The sequence below is a fragment of the Lachnellula hyalina genome (assembly GCF_007821495.1).
Source record: "Lachnellula hyalina strain CBS 185.66 chromosome Unknown contig00019, whole genome shotgun sequence".
NCBI lineage: Eukaryota > Fungi > Ascomycota > Leotiomycetes > Helotiales > Lachnaceae > Lachnellula > Lachnellula hyalina.
In genome coordinates this window covers 235,093-257,993 of record NW_022157133.1, presented here as the reverse complement: position 1 = coordinate 257,993, position 22,901 = coordinate 235,093, and the positions used below count along the sequence as shown (strand labels likewise).

The following is a 22,901-nucleotide window of genomic DNA, read 5'->3' as shown; positions in this document are numbered from 1 at the left end:
TTTTCGGAATTGAGTTCCGAACATTCGGAAAGGGGGTTCGGTTCGTTGCCCAATCACGTTTATTCAATTATAGCAACTCCCCCCTCACGTTTATTCTTCAGCAAATCTAAACAACTTTGTAGGTAATGTTAGCTCAAAAATAATCTAACAGAGTCACACTGCACATCGAGAAAAATGCCGATGTTGAATGGGATATGTCTTATTACTGGGGCAGGTAATAATATTCCTTTCAATATTGTCCTTATATACACTTACTTTGGTGCAGGCTCTGGGATCGGGCAAGCGACAGCAGTTGCTTTTGTTCAAGAAGGATGCCAAAGATTAACAATTGCCGATATGAGTGCATCCGGGCTCGAGAAAACGACTCAACTGATAAAATCGCATGATGAAAAGGCTCAAGTCCTCGAATTGCTGGTGGATGTATCTAATCAAGATGCGGTGAATAAAATGGTCAAAAAGACGGTAGAAACATTCGGTCGACTCGATTATGGTAAGTGTCAGGAACATTTATCACCTATATCGTACAGAATCTGACTCTCCATACCCTCCAGCCGTCAATGTTGCTGGTGTAAGCACTCTTAACCTTTACTTTGAAGACCAATAATTTATGAATCATTCTAGGTAACATGCCGTGACAGATCGTTGGCGGCAGACTACGACATTGCTGAGTTCGACAGAATACATTCAGTCAACGCTCGTGGTCTCTTGTTTTGTACGCAGGCTGAGGCTCAAGCCATGCGAAGCCAGGATCCGAGGGTTACATGCGAGAGATCTGATCTCAGAAGAGGGCAACGAGGAAGTATAGTAAATATAGCATCCACCTGTGGCATTACCGCAATCCCAAACATCATGCCCTACGTGGTATCGAAACACGCAGTTGTGGGAATCACTCGGTCTTTCTCAGTTGATCATGGAAACGATAGGATTAGAATAAATGCTGTGTGTCCTGGGTTGGTGGACACGCCTATGCTTGTGCAGAGGAAGGAGATGGAGAGTAAATTTGGTACTGGGGAAGATCAGCGAAGCACGGTTGGTGAACCGCCTTTGGGAAGGAACGCATACTCAGAAGAGATAGCAGATACTTGTGTATTCTTGAGTAGTTCTAAGGCGAGCTACATCCATGGCAGTATGATCATGGTCGATGGCGGTAAAACTGCGCAGTATTAATGTTTGTCATTGACATGTCTGAGGAAGACATATTATATTCTCAAATTTATACATCGCAGTGGTCGATATATAAAAAGCTATCGCATTATGACTCTCTACCCTAAATCTATTTAGTGTGCCAATGGTCCATTGTGAACACGCATTTGCATTTAGAGTATTTCCATGCTAAACAGCTACCTAGCATCGCTAAAATGGGATCATTTCGGGCCTGGAAATGCTCGGAATGACATTCGGTAACCCCTAAATCACTATATTGACCCCACCCCCTTCGCTAAAGTACTGCCACCATAGCCTTGGCCTGCAGCATTTATATTTGTACTTGTACTTCTATCCCCGCAATGAGTTCAATTCATACTCACTCCAAAACAATCTCATTTTCCCTTCGACTCACAGGATGGCAGAAATTACTTCCTCCATTCCCTTCGCAGATCCAAGTTGGCACCAAGACAAAACAAACCCGTACTATAAAGACAGCCATCGAGCGTTACAGAAATTCATCCGCAATTATGTTGACACCCAAATAGCACCGAACGTCGCGCAGTGGGAACAGCAGGGGTTCGTTCCTGAGGAAAACTTCAAGAAACATGCCTCACTTGGATTCCTTGCCGCAGCTGTGTTTCCGCTGCCGATTGACCAATTGGCTGGAATAAAGCTCCCTGCTGGTATCAATGCAAGTGGTAATTACAAGTTCCCGAAGTTTGTATTTATGGCTGATAGGAACTGACGTTGAAACAGAATGGGACGAATTCCATGATTCCATAGTAAGTCATCCTTTAGTTTATTTCTATTGAAACTTGACCAACGGGGTCTTAGCTCATCGATGAAATGGCGAGATGCGGATATCTGGGAACTGTTTGGGGAATAAATGGAGGAGCTACAGTCGGCGGTGCCCCTCTCTCGGTGTACGGAAATCAACTACAAAAGCAAAAGTACCTCGCACCTTTGCTCCGAGGAACACAAAGGCATTGCTTGATGATTACGGAGCCTGATAGTCCGTATGCCCTGCAGCCCACTACAAAATCGTTGATTTGACATATTTTAGTTGGTTCTGATGTTGGTGGAATGACTACGACAGCAGATAAGTCAAAAGACGGAAAGCACTATGTTCTCAATGGCCAGAAGAAATGGGTCACGCAAGGTCAATGGGCAACTCATGCATTATGTGCTGCTAGAACGGGTGGTCCAGGACCCAAAGGAGTATCTGTGTTCATTGTGGATCTATCAACAAAGGGTATAGCCAGAACTAAGATGGAGAATTCGGGTGTAAAGTCCAGTGGCTCAACATTCGTAGATCTAGATGAAGTTTTGGTCCCAGTGGAGAATCTGCTAGGTGTGGAAAACAAAGGATTCGAGATCATTATGTCCAGTAAGCAACCATTATATCGTACACTTTGAGCTCAACTAATAGCCTCAGCTTTCACTCATGAGCGGTTGTGGGTGGGAATCACAGCACTCCGACTTTGCCGAGTTGCTCTGGAGGATAGTTACAAGCATGCCTTGAAGCGCGAGACGTTTGGGAAACCACTTTTTGAGAACCAAGTAATTCGCCAAAAGTTCTCCAAGATGGCCGGACTCATCGAACCCACCCAGTTCTTTATGGAAAGTTTGGTCCACCGTTCAGTTAGAACTTCGCCATTGGAATTTTCCCCCCTCGCAGCGCTTTTGAAAGTTCAGGCTGCTCATAATCTTGAGAAGATATCAAGGGAGACACAACAGGTATTTGGCGGGCTGGGTTATTCGAGGACAGGCGCAGGTGCGAGAGTTGAGCAGATTAGTCGGGATGTGAGGGTTTTGGTTGTGAGCGGTGGAAGTGAGGAGATACTGCAAGACATGATTACGAAGTCGCTGAAGAAGTTGGCGAAACTGTGATTTAGTTCCGTACTAAATATGACATTCTTCTAATCTAAAACTGAAACTAACGCATAATGTGCGGTAATCATCTATGTCTATCGCTGGTCTCTTTATTCAAGCATCCTGTTCCGAGTGACTTCCGAGCCTTGATGGATCTACTATAAAGGTATGGAACGATCGGACCCCATCGTTGTAGTAACTGCCTCGTAGGGTCGTCTTTGCAATCATGAGTAGTGATACACACCGTGTCTTACTGACAGGAGCCAACGGCTTCATTGGAAATCACATTCTTGCTGAACTTCTTTCTGCGGGCTTCTCTGTTCGAGCAGTTGTCAGATCGCAGGTACGTTGATCGACTGGAAATCTGGGAAACAATTATGCAAATGTCTCATTGAGGCATTCTATTAAATATATTCTAAGTTCGAGAATCTTAGGCTAAAGCAGACACAATCCTCCAAACTCACTCAAACGCAGGCCGAAAGCTCGACTTTTGTCTTGTTGCTGACATCACGGCCCACAATGCGTTCTCCCGCGCATTTGAGTCTAAGGAACCATTCGACACTGTCATACACACTGCATCGCCATTTTTGTACCGGGATGTAACCAGTAACGAAGATCTACTTGACCCCGCCGTTAGGGGAACAATGTCCATTCTCTATGGCGCTAGAGACCACAACACAGTGAAGAGAGTCATCATCCTAAGTAGTATTGCGGCTGTAATGGACTATTCGGAGGCTGCGCCCAAGGACGGTAGAATGTGGACGGCAAAAGACTGGAATCCAGTGACGAGAGATGAAGCAATTCGAGCAGCAAATTACTCAACGGTGTATCGAGCCAGCAAAACGTTCTCTGAGAAGTGCGGTAAGTACAATTCTTCCTCAGATAAGGGTGATGACTGATCGATCTAGCGTGGGAATTCATGGAAGAACAAAAGCCGCATTTTGATCTGGTTTCTTTGAATCCACCTATGGTATATGGCCCCCTCTTACACTCGATACGGGACATTTCCCAGTTGAATGAGTCAAATTTGCGGATTTGGAACTTGTTTCTCGATTCTTCAAAAGATTTGGAAATGCCACCAAATGGGGTGTACTGGTATGTTGATGTGAGAGTAAGTGATAAATATTTCCCTATTTTGGAGCGATGCTGAAGATTTAAAACCAACATATTATACTAACAGACTCAGGACCTGGCCCTAGCTCATATACGTGCTGTGACGAAGCCCGAGATTGGGAACAGAAGAATCATCATAGCAGCTGGGAGCGTGACCTCTCAAGAGATCGCGGATATACTCCGCTCTGCAATCACAACGCTGGCTGAAAGCACTCCCATTGGTAAACCGGGAGAAGACACTTTCCCTACAAATGGGTATTCGGTGGACACTGACACAGCGAGAAACGTCTTGGGATTAGCATTTCGAAACAAGGAGGAAACCTTTCTCCAACTGGCGAGGCAATTGTTAGAAATAGCTAAAAGGACTTAGAGTGAAGGAAAATAATAAATGAAGTTTTGATGAGAAATGCAAACAGGTTCATGATTTCAGAGCTAATTTTTAGAAAATCATTGATTCATTCTACTATCTAAGCCTTTACGTCGCCTGGGAATGCGGACAGAATTGTATCTTCCTGATCAAGATACCATCTAAAATTGTCAAGTCAGCACACGATTCAATGTGATATGGGGAGACGAGTAGTGCTTACGTTGGGTCCGCAGTGATATCGGTTTCCAATTCATGACCCAGGAAACCGTTATTGAACCAGGCATAATCCAACTCTGGTTCTGGACATCCACTCGTCCAATCAAAGTCCTCGTATCGATGGCGTCTCAATAACTCAAAGTAATGCAAGCGCGAGCCAGGATGGAAAGCATGAAGCGCTCCAGTGACTGTTCCATTCTTGAAAGAGCTCTGACAACTATCTCCCCAAACAGTCTTATCCAGCCACGCCATCATCTGGGATTGATATGCTTCCACTTTACCAGGCTTCAAGGTAAATGAGGTGTAGTTCTCTCTTTGGAGCTTGGTGACTATGTCGCAGATGTATAGAGTAATGCGCTCAATGGATGTTATGAGGGATCCATGGCCAACTGGAGAGCCCGGCCCAAGGTAAACGAAGTAGTTCGGCATGTCTTTGGCGATGGCTGACATATAGCAAGCCGGATCTTTTGCCCACTCTTTCTGAAGATCGACGCCGTTCCTGCCCACGATTGGCCAACGAGGGACGAACGACATGTCAAATCCCGTAGCAGCAATAATCACATCAAAGTCACGCTCTCTTCCATCTCCTGCAGACTTGATGCCAGTTTTGGTGAAGGATTCGAGTTCTCCCCACACCAATTCGGTGTTATCGGCACACAAAGCTTCGAGGTAGCCAGTGCCCGGGGTCGGCCGGCGACATCCAACAGCGAAGTCTGGCAAAAGCGTTGTCTGAAGCTCTGGCTTACCAGCTAGACGGGAAGTCATATCTTTGATGGTGAATTCCTTCGCCATGGCCTGCTGTGGTGTGTCTCGGATAAAGAGAGGGAACCTGAAATTAAGTTCCTTTTCGACCTCTTTCCGATACTCAAGATATTCCTTTGGGTTCTCAATCCATTTGTTCTTCTGTTCGCTGTCGAAGCAAAAATTCTTCTTTCCAGGCGGAATGAATCGTGAACCCATGTTCGACGTGACCCAAGTCGGATGTCGAATGAAAACGGTCATGTGAGCAGCAACCTTTTGAACAGCAGCGGTGACTTGAATCCCGCTGCTGCCGTTCCCAATGACGGCCACCCTCTTCCCACGAAGATCAATAGAAGGCTGGTAATCAGCGCTGTGGACCATAGTGCCTTGGTAGCTCTCCCGACCGGGGGTATTAGGCCATCGCCAGTTATTGAAAAATCCACTTGCGTTGATAAAGATGTCGCACTCTTCAATCAGATCCTCTCCCACTTCACCAGATGTGACACCATCTGCTGAAATAACATTCCTCCGTCCATCTGTTCGCCTACTCAGCACTTCCCACTTTTGTTTCTCTTCGACCCATTTTGCTCCAATAACCTTTCGTCTGGTCGTGATGTATTTAGTGAGATGAAACTTTTCGGCAACATCCTCAAGGTATTCAAGAATCTCCGGGGCAGAGACGTAAAATGAGGACCAATTGGGATTTGGGGCCCAGGTGAACTGAATGCTGTTAGAAGCTGAGAACAATGCGTTTGTATCGCAAATGCTTACCAAGTAGTTGTGAGCTGGTATATCACAGGCACATCCTGGGTATCTGTTCTCGTACCATGTGCCTCCCAGTCCGGCGTTTTTCTCCAGAATCTGAAGGTCGATGTTTTTTAACCCCCCTGTTTCGACCTGGTGGGCTAAGTCCAGAGCGCTACAACCTGCCCCAGCGACCACTATCTTGAGTCTTCTCGGGGTGTCGAAATACTGTTTCGAGAGGTCATATGCTACTGGATTCTTATTCTTATATGCTGCCGTTGCTTGGATGGGGTTCAGGGCAGGTTCCTCAGGGTGGCCATTGACAACGGAGTGAGCAACTTTGACTTCATTGCCAGGACCTTTCAAGCCATCGTTTGCAACCATGATGTAAGCTTTACGTTGGACTGATCAAAATTGAGTGGTGGGAATATAAAGTGAATGGTTTTTTGAATCAGGAACAACATAAAGTTTTCATTATCCTGCGTCGCGCGATTGCTCAAATAGAACAAATCCCATAACACCCGCGGCCGCCACATCGAGACTCCTCTTCGCGGATGTTGGATATGATCCATTGTTGTCGATCGCTTGAAGTCGGAGAAAGAGATTCGGAATCATCATCTCGATGTGTTCGGAACGAGAGATGGCTCCTCGGATATTCCTGTGTTGAGTCTTGGCGTTTCCGAGTCTCGCTTAATTTCCCTTTCCCCTTCCCCCTCCCCTTTTTCCTGAACCGAACTTCGCATCGGGGATCCGGAAGATAAAGAAACATTTTATGCGGCACTGTTTTCCTGGACAAACGATCTGTATTGTCGCCGTTGGGCCATTTTGTGCCTGAAATTATCTGCGTGTCTGACTCGAGCTGTAGAGAGGTTTGGAGTCTCGGTTGACGGAACACAAATTCGGGTAGACTTGCATTCGGAGTAAACATTTGTTAGTGCTATCTAACTAAGCCTACCTCTTAATAGATATCAAACCCATATTATTAAGTGAAGCTGCCCCGAGGAATCCTTTTTCAACCAGATTTGTATTCTGTTAACGAACATTGACATAACCACACCTCACCAAATTATCTTTCAATACCAACTAAAATCACTATGTCTTACAGTGATCTCAAAGGCAAGACCTATATTATCACAGGTGCAGCTTCAGGTCAAGGTCGTACCACAGCTCTATTTCTGGGTAAGTTATCTATCAGAAAGTGTCTCATATCCCAATTTTAGAAATGTGGGCCCCAAGTCTTCCACCCGCACTTATAGAAAGACATCACCGTCGCATATAATACTAAACTTATCATAGCCAGGCAAGGAGCCAATGTTGGCTTGTTGGACCTTCGAAAGCCAGATGACGTTTTAGAGGAAGTAACCCGAATCGGTGCTAAAGGTCTTGCTTTCGCCGTTGATGTCTCTAACTACGCACCTCTGGAAGCGGCGGTGAAAGAAGTTTCTGATACGTTTGGGGGTATTCACGGAGCAGCAAACATGGCCGGTACTATCGGGACCCAGGGATTCAAGGGCAAAGGCTATGCTCTTGAGACAATTGAGGACAAAGACTGGGATTGGATGATGGCTGTGAATCTTACGGGTGTCAAGAACAGCTTGAAAGCAGAATTGAAATATATTAAGGACAATGGATCAATCGTAAATGCTGCGAGTATCGCTGGTCAGCGTGGCACGCCATGGAATGCACCTTACGGTACCGCCAAATGGGGTGTTATTTCTTTGAGTAAATGCGCGGCACAGGAGTTTGGCCATCGCGGTGTCAGGGTCAATGCAATTGCACCGTACGTATATCAATCCAGGCTAAGAGACTCCGCTGACTGTCATCAGAGGGGTAATTGATACACCGTTAGCAAAGGCGCTCGGAACAGCTGAGCAAATCAACGATAGACTGCTCTCGAGGACGGCTCTCAAGCGTATTGCTCAACCGGAAGAGGTTTCCAAGGTCATTTTGTTCCTGTTGAGTGAAGTTTCTGGATATATCACATCTAGCGTAAGTGCACCGTACCACAGCGCGCGTAAAGCTAATTATACTAAATCATGTATCAGACGATCAATGTGGATGGAGGATTTCAATAATGGTGCAGACTACTAGCCTCTATTAAATACTTCTTCCAATATCAGTCATCATTCTAGTCTCATCTAATTGCTTGAATATTTATTGCGAAATTGTCTCTCTATACGACAAATAGGCATTAGAGTTCATCCAGCTCTCCAAGATGTAGAATATTACCGTTGAGGCCAATATAAATTCCTACTGCCCCATGGCAAGCTAAATAACATTATATGAGCACGTAACATGTGATCGTAAATGCCAATTGGTAGCTCAAGAAAATTGCAAGTCCATAGAGTAGTCTGTCACATCACCGCTAAACGGCTCACCATTTTGTTGCCCAAAGTTCTGAATACAGCCTAGATCTACATTGGTTTCCAGTGCTGGGTTTACCTCCGATGTCCAATTTCCGAACCCAAGTGGCATGAACTGTGGGAAGAAATCTGAAAAGTCGAAGTCATGAGGTCCCATATCGGGGTCGACCTCCATCTGCTCCATCTGATCCAGTATCCCAAAATCAGGAGTTACTCCTAGGGCTATTCCTGGTGTCTCCTGAACTACAGCACTATGACGTGCTTCTTGGAATGGCTCCTGATTCTGAGCCGCGGGAGCAACAGGAAGCGGCGAATCGTGTGGAACCTCCCCAACTATTAGTCGCGAGAGCTGCGGATTTCTACAGTGCTCTATCATTGACCTCAGTATGGCAAGATTTCGACCTGCGAGTGGCAGAGATAACGACATATCTTCCTGTATCTTGATGCATAATTGAAAATAGTTCTTCACGTTGCTTTTATCTTCATCCTGTGCACCCAATGCAATATCAGATAACAGGCTGAGAGAAACCGTCAAGGCAACAGGTGCTGACCATGAAAATATCCTTCTCAGTCCGAACTGCTGTTGAAATTGATTTAGCATCTTGACGATTCGGATTGAGTTCAAGGTGCAGATTGTCTGTGAGTCGGATGAGGTATACCCCTTGAGGCGGCGAGTAGAAGACTTCCCAGTTCCGGAATTAAGTACCGAGGCGGAAAATGGGCGATGGAGCAGAATTGTGGTGGTTAAGAATTGCATATGAAGAGCAAAGATGGCGGACGGGGATAGCGGGGCTTGTTTCGCGTTCCATTGAAGCCCAGTCGGCAATTCTTTCAGCCATCGAAGGAGTTTATCACTTGTATTAGAAAGCTTTGATATCGTAGCAGGGTCATCTAAAAGTTCATCGTCCCGGTTGATTACATTGATGATAGCATCCAGGATCCTAGCCAGATCAACCCATGCGGCAAGTATCTGGAATTGGCTGCCCACTGTCTGCTCAGAGGGAAGGGGCACGGAAATGTCATCTAGTTTGATTGACGTCGGGCGGCCCTGGAAACAACTATACAACCTGGGAAAGGTTTTAGCCACATGTATTACATCGAACAATGTAGTGTAAGAGTCTCATACTTGTCTATAATATAGCATGCCCATAATGTTGCATGTCGAACTTTTCTATCATTTTCTGTAATACTGCCGGTTTTCAACAGGTCTGAGCAATCCTGATGTAAACCAAGATCGTATATTAGACGAAACGCCATTCCTACAGGAGATGTAAGTGCAGTTCACAGGGCAAACGTGTGAAGATATATACCGGGATATAACCAACAGGATCGATCATTGCCCAAGCTACCCAGGTAGTGGCCAAAGATGCACAGAGCTTGTATGGTGGCTATAGTAGGGTTTTCAAGCTCATCAAGCAATTCGGCTTTGGCACGCCTCAAAAATACGACACCAAGTCCTGTTGCAGCTTTTCTATCACTGAGACGTAATGCTCTCAAGAGAATAGAGTAGAGCAGCAATGGCGAATAGTACTGAGATTTGGATTCTTTCCGGTAGTTTGCGTGGAAGGTCTCCTCGTCTAATATAGGCAGTGCAGGATGCTGATATGTGAAATAGAGACCAATAAGATGATCCTTCATTTCTTGCGAGTCCGAGAGTCGTTCCGTCTCGGCATCCGTTGTATCAGATGGTAATTCGGCCGCTATCGCTGAAATAGGGGATGTTGGTAGAAATGAGACGATTTGAAGGTTGGAAGAGTATCCAAAAAAATGTAATTGTCCATTTTCATCTTTGTTCAAGTTGCCGTTGCTAAATCGTCTCTGAGTGTTTGGTTTTCCAAGTCCAAAGTCTTTCGTTAAAGACTCCGTATTAAGTGGTACTCGATTGACGGCTCTAGGAAGGCCTCCGGAATGACACTCAAACCCAGCGTTTTCATCTATGGTCGAGACATTGCTTTGCTGCTTGTTGCTTAGCCGAACTGAGTCCAAGTCCAATTGACCCGAATGTACGCCATTCCCTAGAAATAGATTGGTAGATGTTCTGCTCTGCTCAAGTGCGGCAATTCGATCTTGCAGGGTTTGGATATACGCTTTTGATGTTGATCTAATATTAAATTTCAGCAGAATATTTTCTACCACCCACGCCGAGTTACGTACCTCTTCCGACGGTCATCAAATCGATACACACACGACCGATTAGATGTGCTACAATTCGAACATTGTTCGCCTCGTTTACCAGCGTCCCCGTCACACTATATAAATCAGAACTAAGATTAGATGAAATTGAAAGAGAAGATAAGTCTCATGGCTTACTTTGACTCTTCGATCCCTACAGGCTACGCAGGCAATCGAGGCTCGTCTCAACGTCTCCGATGCAGATCCAACCATGTTTAAATAATGTGGTATTGACTGTTGGATATTATGGATTATTGATCACTATAAATACTACAAGTAAAAAGAAGCCGGCTTGATCGGAGCGAAGAGATTGCAAAGATTTGGAAGATTACAGGGGGAGAAGTGCGGTCTGGGGTATGCGCAAGGACGCTCGGACGCTCGCCCGCGGTGCGGGGAAATATTACCCCAATTTTCTGAGATTGCTAGAGCTACAAGGGAATCATATTGAGAGCATGGTTCTACGGATTAAATCGATCGAAATAGGTATAAAATGTCGCAGTTTTTTGGTCTCTTAGTAATCTTATATTTAATCTCAATTAAGTAGTTCTGTTTTACGTTTTAAATTGTGTAGAAAGAAGTATGTTATATGACGAATATAACGAATACAAAGGTCATAATTACAGCGTACCGGATGCTGAACTACACTAAAACTCACCTATTGCTCTTTCAAGTACTATTTATGGCTCCCTCGATGTTTAACTCTCCCGAACCAAGCCGCGCGGGGCAAGATTCTTGGGTTTGGGCCTGGGCTTGTTACCGACAAAAACTGCCAGGCTCAAAAGTTTTGAACTAATGTACTTTGCCTTGATCATGCATTCTCAACTTTACCAAAGGCACGGGACATTATTAAACTAGGCTGCTTAAGGTATATCGGCATGCTCATAAACTCTTCACAGTCGCTTTCCTCTGACGAACACACTTTAATCTATATGCTTCTAACATGTGCTAGCGTTAAGCTATAACTCGATCAATCGCTGTACGAGTAACCTACTATTTTCATTCTAACAGATATGCCAGGAGAACCAGATCGGATGACGCGGGGAAATGTATTATTGGAAAAGGATATGCACTCACCCCAGGAGGTCGCTGGAAATGCTCGGTCCGGTGATTATAAAATGTGGCTTTTACGGACGGACCAATTGCTAGTGGTGAAACACCGGGGCACGCGGGGTACATCGCAGATCTCTTTTCTCTGCGACTAATTGGCCAGCCTGCAACTTAAATCTCCAGGTTATCTCCCTGTATCTTATTGTTTTCCTCGTTGATCACTGAGTGGAATCTTTAGTACCGAGACTTTTAATAATTCGAATTGCACGTTGATTGGAATCAGACAGTAAAGGATTCTCTTATTCAACCAGGACATTTTAATTGGCATGCTTGTGAAGCTCTAGGCTCTAGAGATGTGTGACCAAAGCCAAGCCTACAACAGCAACAACAACAATCGAGGGCGCCAAAAGGATGGCGGACAAAAACAGAAACGAAACAAATATATTACTAGAGCCTGGTGAATTACCCTCTAGTATGATGGAAAAGGAAGATTGCTAACCTTTGTTATCTTCTAGCCAGGACTGTCAGAGACGGAAGGTAAAGGTATGTTGTGTGAACTAGAGTCATGACAAACCTAATCAACCTAGTGCTCAGGGGAGGACGTGTGTGCTCACTGTCGTGCGAGGCGAGTCCAGTGCGAATACCTGCCAAAGGCTGATAATGATGGAAAACGAACACGGTTGCAAGACGCGTGCAATTCAAAGTGTGTAAATGCGTGCATAACTAGAAATTTTATACTTACAAATAACAGTGAGGACCCCGAACGCGCAGAGCCAGAACCAGATGACGAGAGATATGATAGTAGTGTTCACACTACGAATGACAGTATGTCAATCGAAGAAAGAATTGCACTTCTCCAGGAGGAGGTGAAACGCGTTGCGAAGCGAAGCACCCCAATGCTACCTCGGGAGTATGTACTATTTATCCTTATCGGCAACGATAGCATCATTGATATTATATAGAGGAGAACCCTCAATTCAGCGTAGAAGACTCACAGTTTCTTCTTCTGTGCAGTACGCTATCGACTTTTCTCATGGACTTGCTGAAGAAACGGACACATTCAACTTGAATCTGTCCCGCTGCAGGAATATATCCCTTTCTTCGCAACTTCTCGCACTGCATGAACTTGCAAGTCCGTCTCAGGACGATCCTCAGCCAAATTTGAAAAATGGACGAATTTTCACAATAGAATTACCGAAGCCATCTCGGCTAAGGCACTTGGTCACTGTGTACTTCGGGGAAATGGAGTCTTTTTTCCACGTTCTAGATCAGGATGACACCCGGAAACGCGTCTTTCAAGCTCTAGATGATTTAGACTACTCCGAGTACGAAACTATAATCGATGTAGATGCTCAAAATCATGCTATCATAGCTCTTCTATGTAACATGCTTGCGATAGGAGAGTCTATGGATTCAGCTAGTAGCGACAAGGAGGATCCGCGTCCAGGGTGGCCAACATACGTTCGAGGACGCAAACTACTTCAACAGTGTTCATCCTCAAATCAGATTGATCTTGATCTCATCAGATACCACACTTTGGGGGCATTATATATGTTGAACTGCGATTTGCTTCAGTCGGCGTCTCAAGCGATATCGATTACTGTTCAAATGTCCATGCTTGCTCGACTGAATGACCAAGGGTCTTGGGGAAAGTGTACTACACTGGAAAAGGAATTTCGACAAAAGCTCTGGTGGACTATCTATTACTTGGACCGTCGAATTACTCAACGGCTTGGAACACCCTATCTGATTAGAGACGCCGAGGTTGCAGTCGAAGACTTTGAAATTCAGGGAAATTCGACTGCGGAGGAATTCAATCAAGATCCAATGACAGCACCAATAACTATCTATTACCAGGTTCTTATAAACTTTAGTAGGCTATGGGGTCGAATTTGGGACACATTCTTTGCTGCGACAGCTCGAAAAAGTGGAAATCTAGAGGAGATCGAAATAACAGACACTCGAATTCTATATCTCAGAAAGATGCTGCCCCAGCACTTAATTTGGAATTCTGATAGAGCCAGTACATATGTTGGCAAAGGAGAAAAGGAACCACAGATACGTCAACGATTGACAATCTTCATAGTAAGAAAGCCCTTCACCCCGAAAATTCAAGTCAGTTTGTTGAGAAACCACAAAGAGAATCAACCTTTTACGGATGATCATCCGCCAAAATCCTCTTCTCTCGCATAGTTGTGATGAGGAAGGAAAGTCATTCTGTGCTCTTCTTGCCAAAGACACCATTGAGGCGATTTCGGCCTATGCAAATGTATGCCCCCAGATTCGGGCATCTGGGTACTTCCTCAGCACAGCATTAGTCGAATGCATCTATCATTTAGTATTCATTATCAAAAGCAACCGTACTCAGGTACAATATGTAGATGCGATTGGATCTTTTCGATGCGCATATCAACTTCTTGTGGATTACAGCGGCATTTGGACGACAGCTGAAAGAGCGCTGCAAGCTCTCGGGACAGCTGTCTTTGACGGGAAAAGCCTCGATGAATTTCTTCACACGCTTTCAAAGAACGCAGATTCCAGTATCCATGTGGCTAAATGTCCTTCCAATGGCGATAACGGACCCATGTCGCATAAACAGGGGGAATATCACGAACAAGATCCAATTCGGCATATGGCGCCTTCAAGAGCCCAAAACACAATGGCACTGGCATTCGGCCAAGACTCGCACCAGGGAGTGAACCAGCAGGTACCACAGATAGGGCAGCCTGGTGATAATGCCGAATTCATTCAAGATCTAGCAAACAGCTACGGAGAGTTGGATTTCGACATCCCGCGCCAATACTTTGGCAACTTGTAAATATTGAATCAAAATACGAGCGGTTGCTTCACCTTCTGGCAAAATATGACTTTAGCCGCACAACTGTTCATTTACAACTTCGCTAGTAAACCCCCTTTCTCGAACTTCTCCTGCTCAAGTCGTAAGACCCTTCTCAACACCTTCCCGGTAGGATTCTTAGGCAGGGAATCCACAAACACGACCCCTCCTTTCAATTGTTTATAACTTGAAACCTGACTCGACACGAAGTTCGATATCGATTGCGCGTGGACAACTTGAATATCTGGTGGGTGTGAAGCGCTTCCTCCTTTGAGAACTACATAGGCGCGAGACAGCTCAGTTGAATCTTTCTCGCTCCACACGCCACAAACTGCAGCTTCATCTACCACATCATGTTTAACCAATATTTCTTCGAGCTCTGTGGGCGATACTTGAAACCTTGAAGAAGGATATTAGCCAAGGTTGCGGAATTAGCGATTTTCTTACCCGTTGTATTTGATGATGTCTTTCAGGCGGTCGAAAATCACCAGAAATCCATTGTTGTCAATATAACCTAAGTCTCCTGTTCTATACCAATTCCCATCTAACATTGACTCCGCTGTGGCGTCTGAATTGTCCTTATATCCCCTTTTGAGATTTTATCAGTGAAAATTGTTAATACTGCTGTATGGAGAAAGACATACATCATTACATTAGGGCCCCGGACAGTAATTTCGCCCGGTCCTTGAGACCCAACATCAGCTCCATCCAGATCTACAAATCGCATCTCAGTGTTGGCAATTAATGTTCCTGCTGCAGAGAGTGGCAAGCTTGTATCACGAACGCCACTCTGAACACATGGACCTGACAGCTCTGTGCAACCATACGCTAGAATTCTCTTAGCTAACAATGACGTGAAATGGAATATGGGTTATTGAGTACGGACTTTGACACAAGGCGACACCTGGAAATACGGCTCTCAACTTCCCTGCTGTCTCTGCCTGTCAAGAGAATCAGTCCACTGTATCAAAACGTGTGATCAAACGACACTTACGTTCAACGGAGCTGCGGAACACGAAAAGTATTCTAGTGAAGGGTATTTGTATCTTTGCACAATGGGATTCTCAGCCAAAAGCTTTGCGATTGGCGGGACGAGCCTTGCCAAAGTTGCTTCTCGGTCTTGCAGCAGGCGGCAATAGACCTCCAGATCGAATCTTGGCATCAAGCAAACATATGCACCCAACCAGCATGCCCCAGTCATGCACACGTACAATGCATATACGTGTGATAGGGGCGGGAAAAAGATCTCCCTCTGACTGCCTCGCCAGTTGTCCGGATTATCGGCCCTCAGCTGCTGAATTGCGGATATGAGATTGCGATGTGATAGCATGACTGCTTTTGGTTTTCCAGTTGTCCCACTCGAAAGTAATATTGCACATGGAATTGTACCTGAGTTACGTCCTTGCAAGGAGAAGGCTTGCGACACCTCTAGAGATCCAGATGTTGAGCTCGAAGAAAACTGAATCCATTCATCGTGTGGTTTTCCGAGAGCTATGATTTGTAGCTCCGGAGGGCAATTCTGACATAATCGCAATGCTCGTGGAAGCGTTTCGAATAGAGAATCGTGGATCACAAGGTAGTCAGGCTGGATTAAATCCACAGCAAATGCTATCTCTTTCCGGTGCAAAGAGTTGTTGATAGGGCTCACAATTCCACCAATCCACCAAACTGCGTGGACGACCAAGATATAATCTATACAACTTGGAGCCATAATCGAAACTGTTTGGCCTGGCTTCACGCCTAACTCATGTCTCAACCAGCCGGCTGACTGCCGAACCTGGAGCCGAAACCCTCCATAAGTTGCAGTTTTTCCAGTGAGCGCATCCTCGTAGATAATCTTGTCGTCTGGGGTATTCGAAACATTATCGTTCATTAACTCGGAGATAGATATATTGCTGGGGATGTCTACCCACTTGGAGGAGCGAAGAATATTGTGAGCTGCCATTATCACATGAACAGCAAGTTGAAACGCGCGATCTTTTTATTGCAAAAATCAAAATGAGACAAGACTACTTACTGAGACCAACTTACTGATTATCGAGAATACTTTCAGGCAATGCGCTGCTTTCCCTTTCCTTAGCTATTCGACCTCAAGTTTGATTCTTCATGGTCGAGCATATGTTCCGACGTTGGGTTCCGTAGAAGAAGCCGAATCTAAAGTTACGTTTCCGAGATTGATTCCGAACTAAAAATATTTCGGAACCTCAATAGTTTGCCTCTAGCACTGCCGCATTGTTACTGAAACTTATCCCTACCCCGCATTTTCACTTGTCGCGGCAGCTATTAGTGAGACCTTGAGTATTAAGAAACTGTAGACACATCTCGGTAAGCGGGTTCCCACATGAAGACAAAATAGGTATACTTACGACTGGGTGGTTGTTTATCGCGGGGTAGTCACGGTTATTTCAGGTCATACTAGCCGCGGCTTATGCAAAGTAAGGCAACGAGTAGCTGTGTCGACTTGTCTTAAATCGTGTTCTTCTTCTGAAGAAGGTAGTTAGTATAGACTAGATTTTTGGGGGTTTTCACCTTTAGTAACAATATGAGTTGGCTGGTAGAATTTGCGAGGCTATGTAGCACCCATTGGGTTCTTGCTGCAGCGGCACTTCTTCTAATACACCTTCTTCTGAATCGATACAGGCATGGAATCTCAAAGATTCCAGGCCCATTTCTAGCATCTTTGAGTGATGCATGGCTGTTTGTTCATTATCTTCGACGACGCGGCACAGAAGAATACGATATGCACCAGAGATACGGGTCTCCATTACTTCGTGTTGGTCCAAATACAATATCGGTGTCTGATTCGGAAGCACTCCGAGTGATCTATGGCTGGAAGCCAGTTTTCAAGAAGGTAAGCTCAAAATATTCTGCCATCGTGAAAAAACTAATTGGATCCTATTCAGGCCCGCCTGTACATATCTCAATACGTCACTACGACTGATGGCTCGGTACTTGAGAACATGTCTTCGACCAGAGACGAAGATGTGCATAGTAAATTGAGGCGACCAGTAGCACATACGTATTCACTGGGTACGCTCATCGAATATGAGCCACTTGTGGACTCAACATCAATGGTTTTCATAAGTCAAATGGAAGAGCGGTTTGTAAGAACAGGGGAGGAATGCAAGTTGTCCAGGTGGCTACAGATGTATGCCTTCGACATCATGTAAGCAGTTGGAAAAGTTTCAAATCCAACAAGCACTCACCAATGACAGTGGAGAACTTACCTTCAGTAATCGATTTGGCTTTTTAGAGTCCGGCAAGGACCTTGGTGACATGATGTACCACACGGGAAAGGCAATGGATTATATCGGGATAGTAAGGACTGACTCAATACCCTTATAGCTCGTAGCTAATGAAACAAAGGTTGGCCAAATTCCTACGGTCGACGAATACCTCAGACTCAAGGGGTTCGGCAATCTTCTTCGCAAAATTCGACCCACAGGACCTTTGATGAAATTCACTGCCAAGCGGATCAGAGAACACACCTCATTGGAAAACCATTCGAGACCTGACTTTCTAACTCGCTTCATCAAGGCACGAGAAAAGTTCCCCGAGCTCATGACGGATGGCCGGCTTGCCGCATATACCAATACCAATGTTAGTGCGGGATCGGATACTACTGCAATTGCGCTTCGGGAAGTGACTTGGAGAATTCTCACTCACCCTAAATGCTATGAGCAAGTGATGGACGAGATCAAGAACGCATTAAAGTTTAGAGCCACTGCTGACGAGGAGGTTGAGCATCCAATCACTTGGGCCGAAAGCCAGCGGATGGTGTACTTTCAAGCCGTCGTTAAGGAATCTCTTCGAATCCATCCTGCCCTCGGACAAATCATCCCCCGGGAGGTACCCGATGGCGGTGTAGAGATTTGTGGGACATTCATTCCAGGAGGAACAACAGTCGGTTGTAATGCGTGGACTGTTCATCGAGACAAGACACTTTATGGGGAAGATGCTGCACAATTCAAACCAGAGCGCTGGCTAGACGAAGACAAAGAAAAGGTCAGGAACATGGAGAACCTTAGCTTTGCGTTTGGAGGAGGTCCAAGAGTGTGCTTGGGCCGAAACATTGCAATGCTGGAGATTTCAAAATTTGTTCCGGAGTTCTTCAGACGAATGGAGATCACATTGGTTGATCCGAAGAGATATAAACTCATCCCAGGGTGGCTGGTGCTACAAACCGGCTTGGATGTGACTTTAAGGCGAAGGGATCCAGCATCGCTTCGTGCTTAGAAGAAGCTTATGTTCTAAAAGGCTTTATCATTGTATAGCTTAGCTTTACGACATAGTAAGTTTCGTAGGAAAGAAAGAATACCCCGCTCCGTAACACTTTCTATAAAAAACGGTGAACACAACAATAGGACTCTCTATCTATTGCTTTATTGGATTCTGAAGGAATGTTTGGCTAAAAATAACAAAGGCAACTAAGTCATCCACCATATCCATCAAATGAGTAATTGGTTTTCATCTGTGTTCTATTTCTAATCAACTCAAAGAGCCCCCTTTCTCTAGCGGGTCATACCCTACCATCCACGGGCATGGCTTCTATTCGCTAAATGTCATTGATCTCTGAGACATCTGTAAATTTGTTTGTGTACTCTTGATGATATGATTCTACCCCGCGTACAGTTGATTGTGTGAAAGTTCGGCCCAGGACTTAGAAGCTTCGGTCTTGGGGGCAGCATCCGTCTTAGATTGTTCAGATTTGGGTACATCTTCAACCTCCTCAATTTCTCCTCCGTTTTCTACCTTCTCTGTAATCGCCTCATCAAGCAAGTCCAATGGAATGGAGGCGAGTTGCAGTTCTCGTTGATAAACAACCACTGTATCTTCATCGCCAAACATAGCGGCAATCTCCTCGAGAGGCTTGTGGAGGGTATCCTTGAACGTAAAAAAAACAACGACTGCTCCGAGAACGGGAATGCAGATAAAGAACAGATAGAACTTCCACGCAATGGCTGTGAAAGCGTGAGGAGCTGCTTGAAGCCACATCAAATTTGTCACACTGAGGGTGGCCATCGCTAGAGCAAAGCCTTGAGACCGGACGTGAGACGGCCAGATTTCCGCGATATAAAAGTAAGTTGGTCCGTCGAGGAACATGGAGAAGGTGGCCTGGAAGAGGAAAATAAAAAATGCACATGCAATCAAGCCACCGCGATCCACGGTACCAATGTAATATCTCTGTAAGGCGGCTTCGATACTCATGCACGCCGCACAAGCAATGAAACCAGTGGCGATGAGCGTGGGCCTTTTGATTTTGTCCACGAAAAGCATTGCCACGATGTTGAAAACAAACCCGGTAAGCTGAAACCCGCCCTGGAAGTTCAGAATTTGAACAGTGTTGAAGCCAAGATTTTTCCAGATGATGGATCCATAGTCTATAACGGTTAGCGAAGGAACGTTGAGTAGTATATGGAATAACTTACTGAGAATAACTAAAACTCCAGAGCTCATCAAACAGAACTCCAGAAATATTGTCATTAATGCTCGCTTCCTCAGAGAAGGCTGTTTGAAAATCCCTAAGTACGAAGTCTCGAAGGTAACATCCAATTCGATCTGTTTTCGCATCTGATAAAATTCCCTCTTAGCGAATTCATCGGTTGGATCGTTGACATTGGAGTGCATCCTATGAATGATTTTCCATGCCTGGTCTGTTCTTCCTTTGGATAGCAGAAAGCGGGGTGACTCGGGCATCCAATAAAGTCCACAGAGAATGACGGTGGGAAAAGCCATCTGAAGAGCAATAGGTCCACGCCATTGATTTGTTCCACTAACAAAATAGAACCCAAGGCCAACATAACATGCAATTGTGTATCCCACCATCATTCCCACAGCATGAACATCGGTTAAAATACCTCTAATGCTGGGAGGTGCAAGTTCAGCTACCCAGAGAGGAACACTTGCTAGGATTATGAAAGATCTATATCGATTTAGCGAATTTTGGCTATTAATAAAGACAAAGCTAGTGTATTTACCCGAAACCACTTAGGAATCTAAACGCAATGAACATTCCAGGGTTGACAGAGGCGGTAAGAAGAGCGCCTGAGAGCAACACCAAGAAATTTCCCAGCGCAGCCGAAAACTTCCTGCCATACTTGTTGCTCGACCATCCGGCGAAAAAGGAACCAAAGACACCCCCAGCATAATACAGAGCATTCATTGCTCCTATTAACGCTTCTGCATTGGGTATCTCATCCAATTTCATGTGCTTGGTGAACGATGGTTGAGTCAAAGTCGTTGCAATTACTGATCCTGCATAGCCGTATGCTGCAGAACTCAAAGTGATGAAGCCGATAACTAGCAAGCTGTAAAGATTGATGTGCTGTTGGCGAGTGAACCGCACTGAAGGGTTGGTCTGTGTCGTCTGAACGGTTGTTAAGTCCGCCATCTTAAAGAGACCGTTTGGATATTGAAGTTCTTCTTGTGAAAGGTGGCCCACTAAGAAATAAGAAAAGTATCTTGTGAAATGAAATATATTGCCCTGAAGGACATGGTTAATTTATATAATGCATAGGAGAAGGTGCCAAATGTGGGGTCTCCACAGATTGGCACAATGTGCTCGGACGCGGGATGCGAGGATGACAGCGCCACCAGGTTAAGGTTGCTGTACCCCGCGAGCTAGTTTCGTACCCGATAAAAGTGATGTTGGAGATATTTTGAATCACAATACCAAGAATTGAGGGCTAAGTACCAGGGACGAGCTATGGGCTAGTGACTTGAATGTTGTTACAGTATCCCCATAGGGTAAAATCATAAGAGCCGAAGCATTTGCCGTCTTCTGAACAACTATCAGACTTTGCTCTGGGGGGGCGGGGGCTGGCTGGGGCTGTCTGTACGTGAAGATACAGTACAGACCATCATCCATGTCTAGCCTTTCCCAGCAGAGTGGGTGCGCTGTCCCGAAGTCTCTCAATCCCAGTCCCGAAAAGTCATTCCGAAACACCTCGAAATCATGTGACTATAACTACAAATACCTAGTTGATCAATTTGATTATATATAACCATACGGACAGAGGTATAAAGACCATTTTGTCGCAAGTGTTCATTCCCAGCTGGTCGGCTTTGTTATTGTATTTCTGAAGTCAGCCTGATCTCCATGATGCCAAATTTCAACATCAAAGTGAAATCGGCGACGCCTCTCCTCCTCGACGCGAGAGAGGCAACCATGAAAAATGTAGAAGCAATGTGTCGTGGGCAGCCGGCATGGTACTCCCTTTCATCCGTAGCAGAGTATCGCCAAAAACGAGCGGAAGGCCTAGATGGATTTGTGTCACCCGCTCTATACTCTGGCGCCAAGACAGTCTATATCGCAGCTCGGGATGGGCATCAGATCGAATTACGAATCATCCAGCCATCTAAGGAGTCTAAGGGGGTGCTTCTCCACTTCCATGCGGGTTCGTAAACGTTTCGGTGAGACAAGAGAGATGGCTGACATGTAGAAGGCGGATTTGTGATCGGTTCCTGCAAATCCTACGATAACTACCTCCTACACCTAGCCAATGCACTTCAGATTACAGCAGTCTCTGTAGAATATCGTTTAGCTCCCGAGAACCCATATCCAGCAGCTCATCATGACGCTCTAGACGCGGCACGCTTTGCACTAAGCCCCGAAGGTGAACGCATTCTTGGCTCTCCGCTGAAAATTCTTGCCGGGGAGTCTGCAGGAGGCTCCCTAGCAACATGGGTTGTATTGGCTCTCCGAGATCAAGGAGTTGATGTCCGTTCAAAAATAGCGTGTATCATGTCTTCATATCCCATCTATGACATGACATATACACCTTCGTTGTTGCGTCACAAGAGAGAGGCTGTTCTGAGTAGCGAAGGAATGATAAAGTTTGTTGATACCGCATTTCCACACTTGAGTCTGGAAGAAAGGAAAGATGGGAATGTCAGTAGTCTTTATGCTGAGCTAAGCGGGATGCCGCCTGCGCTTTTCCTCTGCGGAATGGAGGATCCACTGCTTGATGACAGTGTTTTCATGGGAAGCAAATGGGCAATTGCGGGAAATGAAAGCGAGGTCATTCTAGTTCCCGGTGCGTGGCATGCTTTCACGTTGATTCCAGCAGGCGAGATCACAGATGAAGGGCTAGGAGATTTGGTCCAATTTGCGAGCAAGCATTTGAAATAGTTGAGCTACAGATGGATAAATTCTTTCGTCAAAAGTTCAAGAATTCTCACCATATTGTCCTCCAAAAGCCATTGAATCAATCGCAATTATCCAAGCTCCAAAGAGCCAAGTGGCGTAGCGCTACTGATCAACCTTTCATGGAGGCTTATGGCG

At 45.3% G+C, this 22,901-nt stretch overlaps 12 protein-coding genes across 12 annotated transcripts; 7 read left to right on the top strand and 5 right to left on the bottom strand.

Moving 5' to 3' along the window:
* Positions 1-174: 174 nt before the first annotated feature.
* On the top strand, positions 175-1,167 carry lvr_1 (Levodione reductase; the record flags this gene model as incomplete). The annotated part of the gene is made up of 3 exons (XM_031146409.1): positions 175-490; positions 528-568; positions 622-1,167. The coding sequence occupies 3 exons, from the start codon at positions 175-177 to the stop codon at positions 1,165-1,167; spliced, it is 903 nt and encodes a 300-aa protein (XP_031008081.1).
* Positions 1,168-1,561: 394 nt separating this feature from the next.
* apdG_1 (Acyl-CoA dehydrogenase) lies at positions 1,562-3,036 on the top strand (the record flags this gene model as incomplete). Its single annotated transcript, XM_031146408.1, has 5 exons — positions 1,562-1,844; positions 1,885-1,928; positions 1,981-2,158; positions 2,210-2,533; positions 2,576-3,036. 5 exons carry the CDS (start codon positions 1,562-1,564, stop codon positions 3,034-3,036), a joined length of 1,290 nt encoding a protein of 429 aa, XP_031008126.1.
* A 208-nt stretch (positions 3,037-3,244) lies between these two features.
* LHYA1_G001424 (putative uncharacterized oxidoreductase) lies at positions 3,245-4,501 on the top strand (the record flags this gene model as incomplete). The annotated part of the gene is made up of 4 exons (XM_031146407.1): positions 3,245-3,361; positions 3,453-3,879; positions 3,927-4,129; positions 4,199-4,501. 4 exons carry the CDS (start codon positions 3,245-3,247, stop codon positions 4,499-4,501), a joined length of 1,050 nt encoding a protein of 349 aa, XP_031008127.1.
* Positions 4,502-4,598: 97 nt separating this feature from the next.
* Positions 4,599-6,583, bottom strand: stcW_7 (putative sterigmatocystin biosynthesis monooxygenase; the record flags this gene model as incomplete). Its single annotated transcript, XM_031146406.1, has 3 exons — positions 4,599-4,659; positions 4,719-6,175; positions 6,227-6,583. 3 exons carry the CDS (start codon positions 6,581-6,583, stop codon positions 4,599-4,601), a joined length of 1,875 nt encoding a protein of 624 aa, XP_031008083.1.
* A 710-nt stretch (positions 6,584-7,293) lies between these two features.
* On the top strand, positions 7,294-8,274 carry fabG_8 (3-oxoacyl-[acyl-carrier-protein] reductase; the record flags this gene model as incomplete). Its single annotated transcript, XM_031146405.1, has 4 exons — positions 7,294-7,378; positions 7,496-7,979; positions 8,026-8,188; positions 8,245-8,274. The coding sequence occupies 4 exons, from the start codon at positions 7,294-7,296 to the stop codon at positions 8,272-8,274; spliced, it is 762 nt and encodes a 253-aa protein (XP_031008084.1).
* A 247-nt stretch (positions 8,275-8,521) lies between these two features.
* Positions 8,522-9,712, bottom strand: LHYA1_G001421 (uncharacterized protein; the record flags this gene model as incomplete). The annotated part of the gene is made up of 2 exons (XM_031146404.1): positions 8,522-9,610; positions 9,689-9,712. 2 exons carry the CDS (start codon positions 9,710-9,712, stop codon positions 8,522-8,524), a joined length of 1,113 nt encoding a protein of 370 aa, XP_031008082.1.
* Positions 9,713-9,843: 131 nt separating this feature from the next.
* Positions 9,844-10,947, bottom strand: nirA_1 (Nitrogen assimilation transcription factor; the record flags this gene model as incomplete). Its single annotated transcript, XM_031146403.1, has 3 exons — positions 9,844-10,663; positions 10,717-10,811; positions 10,873-10,947. 3 exons carry the CDS (start codon positions 10,945-10,947, stop codon positions 9,844-9,846), a joined length of 990 nt encoding a protein of 329 aa, XP_031008095.1.
* Positions 10,948-12,444: 1,497 nt separating this feature from the next.
* On the top strand, positions 12,445-14,599 carry patL (Patulin cluster transcription factor; the record flags this gene model as incomplete). Its single annotated transcript, XM_031146402.1, has 4 exons — positions 12,445-12,488; positions 12,533-12,606; positions 12,725-13,866; positions 13,922-14,599. 4 exons carry the CDS (start codon positions 12,445-12,447, stop codon positions 14,597-14,599), a joined length of 1,938 nt encoding a protein of 645 aa, XP_031008142.1.
* Positions 14,600-14,670: 71 nt separating this feature from the next.
* On the bottom strand, positions 14,671-16,562 carry 4CL2 (putative 4-coumarate--CoA ligase; the record flags this gene model as incomplete). Its single annotated transcript, XM_031146401.1, has 5 exons — positions 14,671-15,016; positions 15,065-15,205; positions 15,262-15,445; positions 15,504-15,558; positions 15,612-16,562. The coding sequence occupies 5 exons, from the start codon at positions 16,560-16,562 to the stop codon at positions 14,671-14,673; spliced, it is 1,677 nt and encodes a 558-aa protein (XP_031008141.1).
* A 597-nt stretch (positions 16,563-17,159) lies between these two features.
* On the top strand, positions 17,160-18,853 carry mpaDE_2 (Cytochrome P450 monooxygenase; the record flags this gene model as incomplete). The annotated part of the gene is made up of 4 exons (XM_031146400.1): positions 17,160-17,468; positions 17,521-17,783; positions 17,833-17,935; positions 17,984-18,853. 4 exons carry the CDS (start codon positions 17,160-17,162, stop codon positions 18,851-18,853), a joined length of 1,545 nt encoding a protein of 514 aa, XP_031008137.1.
* Positions 18,854-19,234: 381 nt separating this feature from the next.
* Positions 19,235-21,008, bottom strand: qa-y_0 (Quinate permease; the record flags this gene model as incomplete). The annotated part of the gene is made up of 3 exons (XM_031146399.1): positions 19,235-19,998; positions 20,047-20,540; positions 20,596-21,008. 3 exons carry the CDS (start codon positions 21,006-21,008, stop codon positions 19,235-19,237), a joined length of 1,671 nt encoding a protein of 556 aa, XP_031008136.1.
* A 708-nt stretch (positions 21,009-21,716) lies between these two features.
* Positions 21,717-22,748, top strand: aes (Acetyl esterase; the record flags this gene model as incomplete). The annotated part of the gene is made up of 2 exons (XM_031146398.1): positions 21,717-22,014; positions 22,060-22,748. 2 exons carry the CDS (start codon positions 21,717-21,719, stop codon positions 22,746-22,748), a joined length of 987 nt encoding a protein of 328 aa, XP_031008135.1.
* Between the last annotated feature and the right edge of the window lie 153 nt (positions 22,749-22,901).